The sequence below is a fragment of the Ranitomeya imitator genome, chromosome 1 (genome assembly GCF_032444005.1).
Source record: "Ranitomeya imitator isolate aRanImi1 chromosome 1, aRanImi1.pri, whole genome shotgun sequence".
In the NCBI taxonomy this organism is placed as follows: Eukaryota; Metazoa; Chordata; class Amphibia; order Anura; family Dendrobatidae; genus Ranitomeya; species Ranitomeya imitator.
In genome coordinates this window covers 436,472,419-436,491,164 of record NC_091282.1, presented here as the reverse complement: position 1 = coordinate 436,491,164, position 18,746 = coordinate 436,472,419, and the positions used below count along the sequence as shown (strand labels likewise).

The 18,746-nt window shown below is 45.7% G+C and overlaps 1 protein-coding gene across 1 annotated transcript in view; it reads left to right on the top strand.

Moving 5' to 3' along the window:
• Positions 1 to 18,382, top strand: part of PGM5 (phosphoglucomutase 5) — a 382,535-nt gene extending 364,153 nt beyond the window's left edge. Inside the window, exon 11 of the mRNA XM_069763768.1 lies at positions 18,111 to 18,382. Within this exon, the coding sequence (XP_069619869.1) occupies positions 18,111 to 18,200 (90 nt within the window). The 3' untranslated portion in view covers positions 18,201 to 18,382. The remainder of the gene's footprint in view (positions 1 to 18,110) is intronic.
• Positions 18,383 to 18,746: the final 364 nt, after the last annotated feature.

Here is an 18,746-nt window from a genome sequence, read left to right as displayed (position 1 = left end):
TCATCCACCCACACCTATTGCATATCAATCTAACACAGATACTGACTGGTTGACTGACTCAAGTAAATTTATGTGTACTACTCTGCCCTGTATGAAAATGACCATTATATAAAAAAGTTACCCTCTATCACCTCATAGATTGGGGGCTCTTGTGTGCAGAGCCTTTACTCCTGTTCTTAGTTGGTGCTATATAATTAATTATTATTATCTATAATAATAACTATACAAATTATATTATACACAAATGTAAAGACCATTGTGATGCACAACTTAAGTCTATATCAATGGTTGGTGGATGTGTAATAGTATGCAGGTAATGAGTATGTCACCACGGAACAGACAGACCAACAGTTGAGGGGTTTAATAACAGAAATCAGGTTCTCCTCGCAGGGAGGAAGCAGTGGAATATAACTAGCAATACACAGTGCAAAAATATGGGAGTCAAACAGTGTAACAGAATTAAGCAGGGTTTCTTAAGAAAAAGAACACTTATCAGTCTGATGATGACTTGCTTGAAGGGTCGTCTTCTCCAATGTAGGCGCCGAGAAACAGCGGCACTTGTCGTCCCTCTGTTGTCCGTGGGCTGAGCAGTCTCTAGGAGCCTGCTGCCTGGGGTTTCAGGAGTTAATGTGATATGCACAGGCTCTGAGTCTTTAGCTTTTACAGCACAGCCAGGAATCAGGGGCTCTGCACTGATACCGTGGGTACCAGGGATCACAGTCTCTGTACTGATACCGTGGGTACCACGGGATCACAGTCTCTGCAAGGGCCAATGTCTCTGCACGGGTCTCGAAGCGCCCCTCTCCAGTCACAGCAGAGTCCGCTTTCATGCACTCACAAGCTGCCATCTTTCTGGGCAATCTCCCTGTATTTGTCCTCTGACCGGGAGCTCTCTCTCTCTCTCGGTGCGCAGCTGCGCCCTGCTCTGACCGCTGCTCTCGCTGCTCTGTCCCTTGCGCACGCACCTTTCCCGCTCTCTGCCTGGCTTCCTTCCTGTCCCAGTCTCTAAGTCTGCCCCCTGGGGAACCTGCTGCATAGCTCAGTGGTTCAAGGCACAGAGCCGAGAAGGTAACCGCCCCCAGACTCTTCTTATGCTTCACCTCCTTAGATTTGATTCCTTTTAGTAATAGGAAATATTATTGAATTGTGGTCCAGTATTAAACTGTGATAATGAAAATAATGCAAATAATGAAGATGGAAAGCGTCAAGTTCCTGAAATTCATAATCAACTGTGATTACTTTTAATCACTGTAATAATTTTCAGGCATAGTGTAGTTTTAAAATTTTAATTTAATACCATAAAAATGTTTATCTTGATACATTTGTACAGTATTTACTATGGTTAAGTTATTGTATGTAATTTTTTTATACTCTTCTTTCATAGAGAGAGTAATGTATAAAGCTATAAGGCGTAAGTTTCTGATGTGTTTCTTACTGTATTTTCTATTGCATTTGCCACCAAATCAAAACTAAAAATCAAAAACAATCTTTGTATTAAGTAAAATTCAGTCATGTAACTTTACATAAACTGTATGTAATCCTGAAAGTGCAGATGGCAAAAATACTACGAAAATGTGTGGATTTATATGAACTCTTTTCTGCCTTTATTTGGCTGTAAAACATTTCTCTTAAGGCCTGAAGCAGGTGACAGAGAGTGATTGAAAACTAGATAAAATCCATAAACAGACATGAAACTGAGCGTTCCCTTCTGAAATTATATTCTTACCCGATATAGATATTCTAAACCGTGTATTATGAAGATTGGCAGAAGAATTTAATTTTCTCTAATATCAGGCATATGATACTCAGTCAAACTAATATAACCTTAATCCAACAGTATTAGTTTTGTACTAACCCATTTTAAAGAAGTAAAGCTTATAAAAATTAAAAATTTACTCAAAGGGGTTTCTGGGACTACCATAATGATGGCCCAACCTTATGATATGTCATTCATATGAGACCCGTTTGGATTTTACTCCCGACACCCTGATCGGTTGATGTTTCAGGAAATGGAACTGAGCTATGGTATTAGCACAAGTACAAAATGTGCAAAGCTACACCTGGTAAGAAATGAAGAGGACACGCATTAGCCGGAGCACTGTGGATCTTTCAGTGAATTGAACAGTGGAGATGCAAGGAGTTGGATTGTAAGCGGCAACAATGGAGAGATCACACAGATCCCACCGCTGCCACCAATTTGTCAGAGATAAAAGCAGGGGGAATCGCGCAAATCTCACTACTACAACCAGTTTGTCAGGGGATGCAACTCTGCTGCCTCCAATCAGCAGAACACTTACGCAATTGACTGACTAGTGATGGACAAGGCCGCGGCTCTTTCCACTACTAGGCCGGTTATTGGGAACACATAGTGAGCGTATGCTATATACACCTCCGATGCAAACGCATGGAATATATACATTGCTCAAAAAAATAAACGGAACAATAAAATACCACATCCTGGATATCACTGAATGAAATATTCCAGTTGCAAATCGTTATTCATTACATAGTGGAATGCGTTGAAACATAAAAATGATCAATGTAAATCAAAATTAATATCCCCATCGAGGTCTGGATTTGGAATGATACTCAAAATCAAAGTGGAAAATCAAATTACAGGCTGATTCACCTTCAGTGAAAATGCCTCAAGACAAGGAAATTATGCTAAGTAGTGTGTGTGGCCTCCACGCGCCTGTATGACCTTGCTACAATGCCTGGATATGCTCCTGATGAGGCAGCCGATGTTCTCCTGAGGGATCTCCTCCCAGACTTGGATTAAAGCATCAGTCAACTCCTAGACAGTCTGTGGTGCAATGTGGCATTGATGGATGGAATGAGACATGATGTCCCATATGTGCTCAATTGAATTCACTGACCATTGGCTCCAGAGTGTCTGAGACAGGTCAATTGATCTGAGGAAGTTCTTGCCTTAGAAGTATACTTCTCCGCCTCTGAGTAAACGAATCCTATTCTTGGTGGCTGGTTCCCAGCAGATCGCTGCTGTAATTAACTCTTCACGGCGGGTCCTACTTCAATGGGGGTGGAAGTGTCAGCTCTTTCTCACTTGTCCAGTTATAATTAATCCCACATGTTCAGGGTGAGGGTGATGTGTCCCCTCTCCAGAGATGTCTTTATGGGTTTTACAATTTTTTTCTTCAACTGGTATTGAGAGCCAATCCTAAGGTGGGTGTATGACAAATATGAAGCAAAATTGGTAGTACTTGTGCTTTTATAAGCCAGTCCACTGGCTTTTAGTTCACAGTTTTGAACTATTTGAATTATCACAGGTCTGCAAAAAAATTTTTTTCAAGAGCGGTTTTGGTTATTCCACATAATCTTTATGTTTTTAAGTGCACTGAATCCGAAAATGACCTCCATTTTGTCATAGGACATCACGTTTTCTGACAATTTAAGTAACTATGTTAAATAAGACAATACCTCAAAATAAATGAAAATAGACTCAGAAAATTAATTTTTTATTACAAATGTTTCATGAAAATCATTTTTTAACTGCAATGAGCTCACTAACACACACTAAAATCGATTCTTCTTCCCTGTGAGGCTTCTCTTGGTACATTTACACTTGTGAGTAGCATCTGGAATGTCTCTCTGAAGCGTCCAACAGTAGTCTGCCATCATTTTAATGCTCCATCTTCCCTGGTATCTTCTTTCCATCTCTTTAATGTCCTGGTGGAATCGTTCACCTTGCTCTTCACTCACAGCTCCCACATTTTCAGGAAAGTTGTCAGGGTGGGAATGGAGGAAATGCACTTTCAAACTCATCAGGCAACCTAAAGCTTGAAATGCTTTCAGCATTTGTCCGACGATTTTTTTGTAGTCAGGGTCTTTGTTATTGCCTAAAAGCTTCTCTACGACCTCTTTAAATGCAAACCACCCTTCTTTTTGAGGATGCGTCATGGTATTGATAAACTCTTGATCAGCTATAAGCCTTCTAATGTGTGGTCCGACAAACACACCTTCCTTCAATTTTGCCTCCGAGAGGCCTGGAAACTTGGTGACCAAGTATTTGAAGCATTCTCCATCTTTTGGAAGTGATTTTACGAATTGCTTCATCAATCAAAAATTGAGAAAAATATACTAAATTTGAAGAGAATTTTGCATTTTGTGGCAAATCCTGACGTCCAGGATTTTTTTCAATATTTTTTTCGTTTTCAGCACACCAAAATACATGGAAATTAGATGAAAATAATCAAACAGCTTTTTAGCTGCAGACCTGTGTTATTAGTGCATGAAGATATTGTGGGCTAGTTCTTTGCCTTGATAGAGATATGCTAAGCAATTTCATTTTTTCACTGGAGAGATAAGATTTAGCAAATTTCTAAAACTGTCCATAAAAGCTAACTAGAGTTCAACTTTTAATTATTACCTGCTTCAATATTCATTGATTATATTGGTGTGTGCATTCAGATAATTTTAACCCCTTCCCGACCTTTGACGCCACATAGGCGTCATGAAAGTCGGTGCCAATCCGACCCATGACACCTATGTGGCGTCATGGAAAGATCGCGTCCCTGCAGATCGGGTGAAAGATCGCGTCCCTGCAGATCGGGTGAAAGGGTTAACTCCCATTTCACCCGATCTGCAGGGACAGGGGGAGTGGTAGTTTAGCCCAGGGGGGGTGGCTTCACCCCCCCCGTGGCTACGATCGCTCTGATTGGCTGTTGAAAGTGAAACTGCCAATCAGAGCGATTTGTAATATTTCACCTATTAAAACTGGTGAAATATTACAATCCAGCCATGGCCGATGCTGCAATATCATCGGCCATGGCTGGAAACACTAATGTGCCCCCACCCCACCCCACCGATCGCCCCCGCAGCCCTCCGATCTGTCCGGTACACTGCTCTGGCTCCCCTCCGTCCTGTGCTCCGCTCCCCCCGTGCTCCAATCACCCCCCGTGCTCCAATCACCCCCCCTGCACTCCGATCCACCCCCCCGTGCTCACCCCCATAGGTAGGGACAATAAAATATAAAGATTATATTATATATATAAAGATGTATATAACTAATGTTAGAATAGGGTTAGGGGTAGGGTTAGGGTTAGGGCTAGGGTTAGGCTTAGGGCTAGGGTTAGGGCTAGGGTTAGGGCTAGGGTTAGGGTTAGGGCTAGGGTTAGGGCTAGGGTTAGGGTTAGGGTTTCGGTATGTTCACACGTATTCTGGTCCTCTGCGGATTTTTCCGCTGCGGATTTGATAAATCCGCAGTGCTAAACCGCTGCGGATTTATGGCGGATTTACCGCGTTTTTTCTACGCATTTCACTGCGGTTTTACAACTGCGATTTTCTATTGGAGCAGTTGTAAAACCGCTGCGGAATCCGCAGAAAGAAGTGACATGCTGCGGAATGTAAACTGCTGCGTTTCCGTGCAGTTTTTCTGCAGCATGTGTACAGCGATTTTTGTTTCCCATAGGTTTACATTGAACTGTAAACTCATGGGAAACTGCTGCGGATCCGCAGCGTTTTCCGCAGCGTGTGCACATACCTTTAGAATTAGGCTATGTGCACACGGTGCGGATTTGGCTGCGGATCCGCAGCGGATTGGCCGCTGCAGATTCGCAGCAGTGTTCCATCAGGTTTACAGTACCATGTAAACATATGGAAAACCAAATCTGCTGTGCCCATGGTGTGGAAAATACCGCGCGGAAACGCTGCGTTGTATTTTCCGCAGCATGTCAATTCTTTGTGCGGATTCCGCAGCGTTTTACACCTGTTCCTCAATAGGAATCCGCAGGTGAAATCCGAACAAAAAACACTGGAAATCCGCGGAAAATCCGCAGGTAAAACGCAGTGCCTTTTACCCGCGGATTTTTCAAAAATGATGCTGAAAAATCTCACACGAATCTGCAACGTGAGCACATAGCCTTAGGGTTAGGGTTGGAATTAGGGTTGTGGCTACAGTTGGGATTAGGGTTAGGGGTGTGGAGGGGTTAGTGTTGGAGGTAGAATTGAGGGGTTACCACTGTTTAGGCACATCAGGGGTCTCCAAACGCAACATGGCGCCACCATTGATTCCAGCCAATCTTGTATTCAAAAAGTCAAATGGTGCTCCCTCAATTCCGAGCCCCGACGTGTGCCCAAACAGTGGTTTACCCCCACATATGGGGTACCAGCATACTCAGGATAAACTGCGCAACAATTACTGGTGTCCAAATTCTCCTGTTACCCTTGTGAAAATAAAAAAATACTTGCTAAAACATCATTTTTGAGGAAAGAAAAATGATTTTTTATTTTCACGGCTCTGCGTTGTAAACGTCTGTGAAGCACTTGGGGGTTCAAAGTGCTCACCACATATCTAGATAAGTTCCTTGGGGGGTCTAGTTTCTAAAATGGGGTCACTTGTGGAGGGTTTCTACTGTTTAGGCACACCAGGGTCTCTGCAAACGCAACGTGACGCCCGCAGACCATTCCATCAAGGTCTGCATTTCAAAAGTCACTACTTCCCTTCTGAGCCCCGACGTGTGCCCAAACAGTGGCTTACCCCCACATATGGGGTATCAGCGTACTCAGGAGAAACTGGACAACAACTTTTGGGGTCCAATTTCTCCTGTAACCCTTGGGAAAATAAAAAATTCTGGGCTAAATAATTATTTTTGAGGAAAGAAAACGTATTTATTATTTTCACGCCTCTGCATTATAAACTTCTATGAAGCACTTGGGGGTTCAAAGTGCTCACCATACATCTAGATAAGTTCCTTTCGTGGTCTAGTTTCCAAAATGGGGTCACTTGTGGGGGGTTTCTACTGTTTAGCCACATCAGGGGCTCTGCAAACGCAACGTGACGCCCGCAGAGCATTCCATCAAAGTCTGCATTTCAAAACGTCACTACTTCAATTCCGAGCCCCGGCATGTGCCCGAACAGTGGTTTACCCCCACATATGGGGTATCAGCGTACTCAGGAGAAACTGGACAACAACTTTTGGGGTCAAATTTCTCCTGTTACCCTTGGAAAAATAAAAAATTGCAGGCTAAAAGATCATTTTTGAGAAAATATTTTTTTATTTTTATTTTCATGGCTCTGCGTTATAAACTTCTGTGAAGCACTGTTAGGAGTCGAGTTTCCTCTGCTGCACAGGGGGAATCTCGATCTGTCTCCGCTGCGGTCTCCCATTCTCCTCCAGCCGCAGTGGAGTCTGCTCAGCAGGGACGTCGATCCCAGCGTCTCGCTCAGTCTGACTCTGTGCGAAGAGTTGCTGCTGCTTCTCCAGTCTCTGCCATTAAAGTCAGTGCTGGTCAGCAGCGAGCGGACTTCTCTGGGACTAAGTCCTTGTCTGCACGTACTGAGCATGCCCAGGGTAAGATCTCCCGTTGGAGATCGAGGGTCATGTGCTCAGGCTCTGCAGCACATTCCATTGGTCCTCTTGGCAGGTCTTGGAAGGGCAAAAGTGCTGTAGCCACTTCCTGTGCTGCAACTATATAAACTGCGCATGACCGCACGGCCATGCGCTAGTATTGTCTCATAATGTTATATGTGTGTGTGTAGATGAATGTATGTCGATGGATGAAAGCTCCTAAATATCCCTCCCTAGAGTTGTTGTCTGCTCGCGGATGTTGGTAGCTATCTAGCGCCCGACTAATCATCTGCACGATACACACATTACAGCGTCCTCTTGCTGTGTCCGCCTGTACGGCGCCGTGCGCTTGCCTTGCGTTTTCCATACCCAAGCCAGTGTGGTTGGTGGCGTCCGTCAGTGCGGCATTGCTCGCACTCCTGTGCATTTATATATTTATACTTAGTTTCCTTAAACACCCAGTTGTGGTGTAGTGCCAGCGAGGGTCTAATCGGACTTCAATCCCAGTTGGGGTTAAGTACGCTGACTACTCGCTCGCGCTTTAGGTGCGGTACCGCGATCCTGTGACGCAACAGGATTGCTCCCTTCACGCTGGGTGAGGTTGAACCCACGTGTATATACTTTAGTGTACCGCCATATAGTCTGTATTTACTAGCAGCAGGTTTTCACCTGCACGGTGGACCCCGGACTGCGAACGCATTTATATCACCTTTCTTGGTGCGTTCCGCCAGTCCTAACAGAATACTAGCGCCAGGGTCTGGCTAGTAAATGATGGACGATCAGCGTTCACAGCGGTACATCCAGCAGCTGGAGGGAAGGTTGGCGGCTCTTGAGCGTTCAATTCAGCTGTGGATGTCACTGCTGTCGCTGTTCAGGCTGCTAGTGTTGCTGCAGCCACCTTGTCCACTGCCGCTCCTGTCCCGACTCTAACTCGCCTCCCGCTTCCAGAGAAATTCTCTGGTGACAGTAAGTCTTGTAGGGGTTTCGTGAGTCAGTGCTCTATCCATCTCGAGCTTCTAGCCTCTCGTTTCCCTACAGAGCGGGCTAAGGTGGGATTTATAGTGTCTCTTCTGTCGGACAGAGCGTTGCAGTGGGCTACGCCGCTATGGGAGCGTAGCGATCATGTGGTGCAGAGTGCTCCGTTGTTTCTGAGCACTCTGAAACAGGTCTTTTTAGGACCTCGTGTCACCCATGATACGGCGCTCCAATTGTTGGCATTGACTCAGGGCTTGTCCTTGGTCAGTCATTTTGCCGTCCACTTCCGCACCTTAGCATCTGAGCTGGAGTGGTCGGATAAAGCCCTCATTCCAATATTTTGGAGGGGGCTGGCTGACCACGTTAAGGACGCCCTGGCCACTAGGGAGATTCCCGCCACACTGGAGGAATTAATTACTCTATCCACTCGTATTGATCTCCGTTTTCACGAGCGGAGGTTAGAGCGAGTCCAGTGTAGGCAGAGGTTTCGGCTGGCTCCCACCTTCGCCAAACCTTTGGAATCTCCAGACCAGGCTCCTGAGCCCCATGAGCCTGTGGTAGAGTCTCGAGCAGGATCTAAGTCCTGGACCGCTCGTGCACTCCAGATTTGTCATCTTTGCCAACAGTCTGGACATCTTGCCTCCAGATGTCTCCAGCGGTCGAGGAAACGTCAGCGTCTAGTGGTAGTTGGTGGAGGTGCACTAGACACGGCGACGTTTGCCTCCAAATTGTCCTTTAAGGGGACAATACCATTGGGCTCATCCTCTCACCCGGTGGAACTCTGCGTGGATTCTGGGGCGGAGGGCAATTTTATGAAGCCTTCGCCCAATGTCACGCAATTCCTCTGGTCATGCTATCTCAACCAGTAACGGTACGAGTGGTGAATGGGTCGACACTGCCCACACAGATTACACATCAAACTATCCCTTTTACTCTGTCCATGTCACCATCTCATCAGGAGATTATATCTCTACTCGTCATTCCTGAGGGAATTGATGAGGTTCTCTTGGGGATACCTTGGTTACGGTACCACTCTCCTCACATCGAGTGGTCCTCAGGCAGAATTCTGGGATGGGGTGAATCTTGTGGGAACAGGTGTCATCGAGAGTGCGTTCAGGTTACTACTACAGAGGTACCCGCAGATCTCTCCTCTCTCCCCAAGCAATATTGGTCTTATGCAGACGTATTCTCCAAAAAGGCAGCGGAGACTCTTCCGCCCCATCGCCCCTATGACTGTCCTATTGATCTCTTGCCTGGTGCTGAGCCTCCCCGGGGTCGAGTCTATCCATTATCTCTCCCGGAAACGGAGGCAATGTCTCAGTACATACAAGAGAATCTGGCAAGAGGGTTCATCAGGAAGTCAGTGTCACCTGCTGGGGCAGGGTTCTTTTTCGTGCAGAAGAAGAATGGAGAACTACGTCCATGCATAGACTACAGGGGTCTTAATGCTATCACAGTTAAGAACAAGTACCCTTTGCCGTTGATATCTGAGCTTTTCGATAGGCTTCGGGGAGCTAGAGTGTTTACTAAACTAGATCTGCAGGGTGCTTATAACCTGATTCGCATCCGTGAGGGGGACGAGTGGAAAATGGCATTTAACACCAGAGATGGGCACTATGAGTATCTGGTGATGCCCTTCGGGCTCTGTAATGCACCTGCCGTTTTCCAAGACTTTGTCAACGACATCTTCCGGGATATGCTTTCCACCTCGGTTGTAGTATATCTGGATGATATTCTCATCTTTTCTCCAGATATTGACTCCCACCGGAGAGATGTTGGCAGAGTCTTCTACCTCCTACGGGCAAACTCTCTTTATGCAAAGTTGGACAAGTGTGTGTTTGAGCAGGAGTCCTTACCTTTCCTGGGCTATATCATCTCCGCCCAGGGATTGGCTATGGATCCTGCCAAACTACAGGCTGTGATGGACTGGCAAGAGCCCCATTCTCTTAAAGCGGTGCAGCGCTTTATGGGGTTCATAAACTATTACCGCCAGTTCATTCCCCACTTCTCAACTCTGGTAGCTCCCTTGGTAGCCCTCACCAAGAAGGGAGCGAATCCCAAATTGTGGTCGGAAGAGGTCTCCAAGGCCTTCACTTATATTAAGTCCCACTTTGCTAGCGCTCCCATCTTACATCGTCCCGATGTGGATAAGCCATTCCTACTGGAGGTGGATGCCTCGTCCGTTGGTGCTGGAGCAGTCCTCTACCAAAAGGATGCTCAAGGTCGGAAGCATCCATGCTTCTTCTTCTCCAAGACCTTCACGCCAGCGGAGAGGAATTACTCCATCGGGGACAGGGAGTTGCTAGCAATGAAGTTGGCCTTTTCGGAGTGGAGACACCTTCTGGAAGGTGCGCGGTTTCCCTTCCAAGTTTACACGGACCACAAAAATTTGGTCTATTTGCAGACAGCCCAGCGGCTAAATTCTCGCCAGGCCAGATGGTCCCTGTTCTTCTCCCGGTTCCACTTTTCCCTTCATTATCTCGCCGGGGAGAAGAATATCCGTGCTGACGCTCTCTCTCGCTCCCTTATGTCAACTGAGGAGGAGGAAGAGGAGCCTCGGCTTATTGTCCCTTCCGAGAGCCTGAGAACCGTGGCGCCGGTTTCGCTAGAGTCTGTGCCTCCGGGCAAGACTTTTGTGCCCATTAATTTGTGACCGGAGGTTCTCTCTTGGGCTCATTCGTCCAGGGTGGGTGGACACTTTGGGACAAAGAGGACATCTGAGCTACTGGCGAGGACGTACTGGTGGCCGCATATGGTCTGGGATGTCAGGGATTATGTTCTGGCGTGTGTCTCCTGCGCCAAAAATAAATCTCTGCGTCAAAGGCCAGCTGGTTTGCTCTATCCCTTGCCGGTGGCAGATAGGCCCTGGGAGATGGTCGGGATGGACTTTGTTGTGGGTTTGCCCAAGTCTCGCGGCTGTACCATCATTTGGGTCATCACTGATCATTTCTCAAAAATGGTGCATTTGGTGCCGCTGCCGCGGTTACCTTCTGCACAGGCTTTGGCAGCGTTGTTCATTAGACATATCTTCCGCCTGCATGGTATGCCAGACAAAATTGTCAGTGACCGGGGTTCCCAGTTTGCGTAGAGAGGGCCAACCAGACCTTGGTCACAAACCTGCGACATTTTGTTTCAGCCAGGCAGGATGACTGGGCATCCTTGCTATCATGAGCAGAGTTTGCACTGAACAACGCCGTAGCCGACTCCACTGGACAAACCCCATTCCTCCTCAACTATGGTCAGCATCCACGGGTACCTGTGCCTATGCCTGTGTCTTCCGCCGACTCCAATGTGGCAGACTGGGCTGTGGAGGCACGGGATATTTGGGACCGCACTCAGGATGCCATTCGGGCCTCTAAGGAGAGAATGAGGTCCTCCGCCGATGCTCATCGGCGCCCCGCTCCGACCTTTGCTCCTGGCGACTTGGTGTGGCTCTCCGCCCGTAACATCAGGCTGCGAGTTGAGTCCACTAAATTTGCTCCTCGCTACTTGGGCCCATTCAAGGTCCTCGAGCAGGTTAATCCTGTGGTCTATCGTTTGGCCCTTCCGCCACGCCTGGGTATCACCGACACCTTTCATGTGTCCCTCTTGAAACCCGTGCTTATGTCCCGGTTTTCCGAGTCATCTGCTGGGACATCGGGTTCGTCTACGGACGATTATGAGGTGAACGCTATTTTGGGGTGCAAGGTGGTGCGTGGTAAAAAAATTTATTTGGTAGACTGGAAGGGTTATGGCCCCGAGGACAGGTCCTGGGAGCCTGTTGAGCACATTCGGGCTCCGCAGCTCATTGCTGCCTTCGAACGTAGCGAGGCCCAAGGAGGGGGGGGCCATGTTAGGAATCGAGTTTCCTCTGCTGCACAGGGGGAATCTCGATCCGTCTCCGCTGCGGTCTCCCATTCTCCTCCAGCCGCAGTGGAGTCTGCTCAGCAGGGACGTCGATCCCAGCGTCTCGCTCAGTCTGACTCTGTGCGAAGAGTTGCTGCTGCTTCTCCAGTCTCTGCCATTAAAGTCAGTGCTGGTCAGCAGCGAGCGGACTTCTCTGGGACTAAGTCCTTGTCTGCATGTACTGAGCATGCCCAGGGTAAGATCTCCCGTTGGAGATCGAGGGTCATGTGCTCAGGCTCTGCAGCACATTCCATTGGTCCTCTTGGCAGGTCTTGGAAGGGCAAAAGTGCTGTAGCCACTTCCTGTGCTGCAACTATATAAACTGCGCATGACCGCACGGCCATGCGCTAGTATTGTCTCATAATGTTATATGTGTGTGTGTAGATGAATGTATGTCGATGGATGAAAGCTCCTAAATATCCCTCCCTAGAGTTGTTGTTTGCTCGCGGATGTTGGTAGCTATCTAGCGCCCGACTAATCATCTGCACGATACACACATTACAGCGTCCTCTTGCTGTGTCCGCCTGTACAGCGCCGTGCGCTTGCCTTGCGCTTTCCATACCCAAGCCAGTGTGGTTGGTGGCGTCCGTCAGTGCGGCATTGCTCGCACTCCTGTGCATTTATATATTTATACTTAGTTTCCTTACACACCCAGTTGTGGTGTAGTGCCAGCGAGGGTCTAATCGGACTTCAATCCCAGTTGGGGTTAAGTACGCTGACTACTCGCTCGCGCTTTAGGTGCGGTACCGCGATCCTGTGACGCAACAGGATTGCTCCCTTCACGCTGGGTGAGGTTGAACCCACGTGTATATACTTTAGTGTACCGCCATATAGTCTGTATTTACTAGCAGCAGGTTTTCACCTGCACGGTGGACCCCGGACTGCGAACGCATCTATATCACCTTTCTTGGTGCGTTCCGCCAGTCCTAACAAGCACTTGGGGGTTCAAAGTCCTCACCACACATCTAGATTAGTTCCTTTTGGGGTCTAGTTTCCAAAATGGGGTCATTTGTGGGGGATCTCCAATGTTTAGGCACATAGGGGCTCTCCAAACGTGACATGGTGTCCGCTAATGATTGGAGCTAATTTTCCATTTAAAAAGCCAAATGGCGTGCCTTCCCTTCTGAGCCCTGCCGTGCGCCCAAACAGTGGTTTACCCCCACATATGGGGTATCAGCGTACTCAGGACAAACTGGACAACAACATTTGGGGTCCAATTTCTCCTATTACCCTTGGCAAAATAGGAAAATCCAGGCTAAAATATCATTTTTGAGGAAAGAAAAATTATTTTTTATTTTCATGGCTCTGCGTTATAAACTTCTGTGAAGCACTTGGGGGTTCAAAGTCCTCACCACACATCTAGATTAGTTCCTTTTGGGGTCTAGTTTCCAAAATGGGGTCACTTGTGGGGAAGTTCCAATGTTTAGGCACACAGGGGCTCTCCAAACGCGACATGGTGTCCGCTAACAATTGGAGCTAATTTTCCATTCAAAAAGTCAAATGGCGCGCCTTCCCTTCCGAGCCCTGCCGTGTGCCCAAACAGTGGTTTACCCCCACATATGAGGTATCGGCGTACTCGGGAGAAATTGACCAACAAATTTTATGATCCATTTTATTCTCTTACCCATGTGAAAATGAAAAAATTGAGGCGAAAAGAATTTTTTTGTGAAAAAAAAGTACTTTTTCATTTTTACAGATCAATTTGTGAAGCACCTGAGGGTTTAAAGTGCTCACTATGCATCTAGATAAGTTCCTTGGGGCGTCTAGTTTCCAAAATGGGGTCACTTGTGGGGGAGCTCCAATTTTTAGGCACGCGGGGGCTCTCCAAACGTGACATGGTGTCCGCTAAAGAGTGGAGCCAATTTTTCATTCAAAAAGTCAAATGGTGCTCCTTCCCTTCCAAGCCCTGCCGTGCGCCCAAACAGTGGTTTACCCCCACATATGAGATATCAGCGTACTCAGGACAAATTGGACAACAACTTTCGTGGTTCAGTTTCTCCTTTTACCATTGGGAAAATAAAAAAATTGTTGCTAAAAGATAATTTTTGTGACTAAAAAGTTAAATGTTCATTTTTTCCTTCCATGTTGCTTCTGCTGCTGTGAAGCACCTGAAGGGTTAATAAACTTCTTGAATGTGGTTTTGAGTACCTTGAGGGGTGCATTTTTTAGAATGGTGTCACTTTTGGGTATTTTCAGCCATATAGACCCCTCAAACTGACTTCAAATGTGAGGTGGTCCCTAAAAAAAATGGTATTGTAAATTTCGTTGTAAAAATGAGAAATCGCTGGTCAAATTTTAACCCTTATAACTTCCTAGCAAAAAGAAATTTTGTTTCCAAAATTGTGCTGATGTAAAGTATACATGTGGAAATGTTATTTATTAACTATTTTGTGTCACATAACTCTCTGGTTTAACAGAATAAAAATTCAAAACGTGAAAATTGCAAAATTTGCAAAATTTTCGCCAAATTTCCGTTTTTATCACAAATAAACGCAGAATTTATTGACCTAAATTTACCACTAACATGAAGCCCAATATGTCACGAAAAAACAATCTCAGAACCGCTAGGATCCGTTAAGCGTTCCTGAGTTATTACCTCATAAAGGGACACTGGTCAGAATTGCAAAAAACGACAAGGTCTTTAAGGTCAAAATAGGCTGGGTCATGAAGAGGTTAAAATAACATGACAAAAATGATTTTATACTACCATATATTCTTTTTTCTTTTTTGCTTTTAAGTTCAAGTAAAAAGATTAATGGCCCAAAACAACCCTAAATGCAATAAAATTGCTACTCCTTAAATTATATACAGTGGGGCAAAAAAGTATTTAGTCAGTCAGCAATAGTGCAAGTTCCACCACTTAAAAAGATGAGAGGCGTCTGTAATTTACATCATAGGTAGACCTCAACTATGGGAGACAAACTGAGAAAAAAAAATCCAGAAAATCACACTGTCTGTTTTTTTAACATTTTATTTGCATATTATAGTGGAAAATAAGTATTTGGTCAGAAACAAAATTTCATCTCAATACTTTGTAATATATCCTTTGTTGGCAATGACAGAGGTCAAACGTTTTCTGTAAGTCTTCACAAGGTTGCCACACACTGTTGTTGGTATGTTGGCCCATTCCTCCATACATATCTCCTCTAGAGCAGTGATGTTTTTGGCTTTTCGCTTGGCAACACGCACTTTCAACTCCCTCCAAAGGTTTTCTATAGGGTTGAGATCTGGAGACTGGCTAGGCCACTCCAGGACCTTGAAATGCTTCTTACGAAGCCACTCCTTCGTTGCCCTGGCGGTGTGCTTTGGATCATTGTCATGTTGAAAGACCCAGCCACGTTTCATCTTCAATGCCCTTGCTGATGGAAGGAGGTTTGCACTCAAAATCTCACGATACATGGCCCCATTCATTCTTTCATGTACCCGGATCAGTCGTCCTGGCCCCTTTGCAGAGAAACAGCCCCAAAGCATGATGTTTCCACCACCATGCTTTACAGTAGGTATGGTGTTTGATGGATGCAACTCAGTATTCTTTTTCCTCCAAACACGACAAGTTGTGTTTCTACCAAACAGTTCCAGTTTGGTTTCATCAGACCATAGGACATTCTCCCAAAACTCCTCTGGATCATCCAAATGCTCTCTAGCAAACTTCAGACGGGCCCGGACATGTACTGGCTTAAGCAGTGGGACACGTCTGGCACTGCAGGATCTGAGTCCATGGTGGCGTAGTGTGTTACTTATGGTAGGCCTTGTTACATTGGTCCCAGCTCTCTGCAGTTCATTCACTAGGTCCCCCCGCGTGTTTCTGGGATTTTTGCTCACCGTTCTTGTGATCATTCTGACCCCACGGGGTGGGATTTTGCGTGGAGCCCCAGATCGAGGGAGATTATCAGTGGTCTTGTATGTCTTCCATTTTCTAATTATTGCTCCCACTGTTGATTTCTTCACTCCAAGCTGGTTGGCTATTGCAGATTCAGTCTTCCCAGCCTGGTGCAGGGCTACAATTTTGTTTCTGGTGTTCTTTGACAGCTCTTTGGTCTTCACCATAGTGGAGTTTGGAGTCAGACTGTTTGAGGGTGTGCACAGGTGTCTTTTTATACTGATAACAAGTTTAAACAGGTGCCATTACTACAGGTAATGAGTGGAGGAAAGAGGAGACTCTTAAAGAAGAAGTTACAGGTCTGTGAGAGCCAGAAATCTTGATTGTTTGTTTCTGACCAAATACTTATTTTCCACCATAATATGCAAATAAAATGTTAAAAAAACAGACAATGTGATTTTCTGGATTTTTTCTTCTCAGTTTGTCTCCCATAGTTGAGGTCTACCTATGATGTAAATTACAGACGCCTCTCATCTTTTTAAGTGGTGGAACTTGCACTATTGCTGACTGACTAAATACTTTTTTGCCCCACTGTAGCATATTTTGCTGATTATGCACTGGACCATAAAATGCACCCCAATTTTGGGAGGAAAATGGGAAACAGCAGCTTACCGAGGGGGGGGGGGGGAGGGGGTACAGTAGAGTGGGCTCTCAGAAGGGAGGGCAGCTCCTGCAAGAAGCTGGCGGCGGTGACATAAGTGGGATGATGCTGTGTCCCCGGGCTGAGAGGAGGTTATTGTTCGGTGGTGCAAGGGTACGGTGGGCTCCAAGCTATCAGAACATTTTGGCGGAGTCCCCGCACTTCCCATCATTTTCACTGCTGTGTACTTCAGAAAAATTGTTGCCAGATGCTGCGCTTGCGTAGACTGAGATCTCGGGAGACAAGATCTCAGTGGTGAAATGTCAATCTGCGCATGCGCTGCTTCTAGTGGTGATTTTCCTAAAGTCCACAGCAGTGAAAATGATGGGAAATGCGGGGACCCTGACGACATTTTCTGAAAGCCCGCAGCCTCGCACGGCTGAACACCCCCTCCTACGAGTCAGCTTCCTGAAGCAGCGACCCTGCCTCTTCAGACCCTGCTTCATCACAGCTGCACCCCTGGTAAACTACATTCAGATTATAAGACCATCCCAATTTTCCCAAAAAGTTCTGGCTAAAAAAGGGCATCTTATAATCTGAAAAATACGGGAATTTACATACACAGTCACACCACCTAGAATGGTCAATGTTGAAAAGTGCTTTTAGGAACAAGCAAATTTGCCATTTACCCCATATTAGAATTTTCTCCATTCATAAAAATGGAGAGAATTTTAAGTTTATTGTGCAGCACTTGCAAGATCTTTTTAACAGAGCTTGTAAGTTCTAATGTAAGCCTGGTTTGATTGCTGGAGTACACAATCTGGCCAGTTAAAATGCCACTGAGCTCCTCCAATGTTGCTGAAGCATCGGAGAGCACACAGCTCAAACCAATGGTCTGAACCATTAATCTTCAGGAGTGCATTGACTGTGGCAAACAGAAAGCCAAGTGGCCCCCGGATGCACTCCTAAAGATAAAAGGTGAGAACGACTAGAGGTCACTCAGTCTCCTTTTACTGCCTAAACCTGTGTAAATTTATATGTAGTGTAGTGTAATTGCGGTAGTATACTCACTGATCGCCGTCTTACCTGGTTTCCAGCGCCGCTCCGGTCCTGAGTCATGTGGCTTCTATGCCGACTTGCTAGATCTGTGAGCTGGAAGTTGCTTTTACAATTTAAGTCAATGAAGTGTCAGACCAAAGCTCCGTAGATTTACATTGATAAAGCGATCTCCTGCTCCCCAATGTGATTTAGCAAGTTGGAATAGAAGTCACGTGACCAAGAAGAGGACCGGAGCGGCGCTGGAAACCAGGGAAGACTTATCAGTGAGCATATTCCTGCAATTACACTACACTGCGCATATATTTGCACAGGTTTAGGCAATAAACATTTTCATAGGAGTGCTTCTTCAAATGTATTTGTTTCTTTGAATGCAGCTTATTATGCATTAACCAAAATTGTTGTTGTTTATCTCTTCTTCCCACAGGCAGTGCTGGGTCCTCTTATAGCTATCGCTCTGAAACTTTCCCAGATACATGAACGGACCGGACGTAAAGGACCCACTGTTATTACCTGAATCTACCCTTCGACAACCACTATGGGCCAAAAGAGTGTGCGAAAGAAAGAGAATTATCCACTTTTCGAATATTGCCTTTACTTTGCTGTATATGCTTCCCTCCTCCAAAGTGATATTTTTTCTGATGATCACATACGTTGTTACAGTTCAATAAAAAAAAGTTTGGCATTTTATCTCATAAATCAGAATCTATTATGATTTGATCACAGCTCAAGTTTCATAAACCAGTAACAGGTTCTGATTGATAGAGCAGCAGCCCATGTCATGTCTTTATTATTTCATGCCAATCTCCAGGCTTATATAAAGGGTGTTTGTTTTATATGTTATTAATATTGTTATATGGCTCATTTTTACAATTTTTGTGTTTGAAAAGTTTAGAATTGTATTTTTACTTTCCTCCTCATTCAATCGTTTCGTCGTCACTAACTCTTCCAAGCAGCAAAGATGTAATCGGAGTGGCCTAACTTTCAAAAAAGCTGAAATAGGAGCATCCCGTTAGAAGTGATAATGGTGTCAGACACTTATGGCAGGAGCAGACCACTGTTT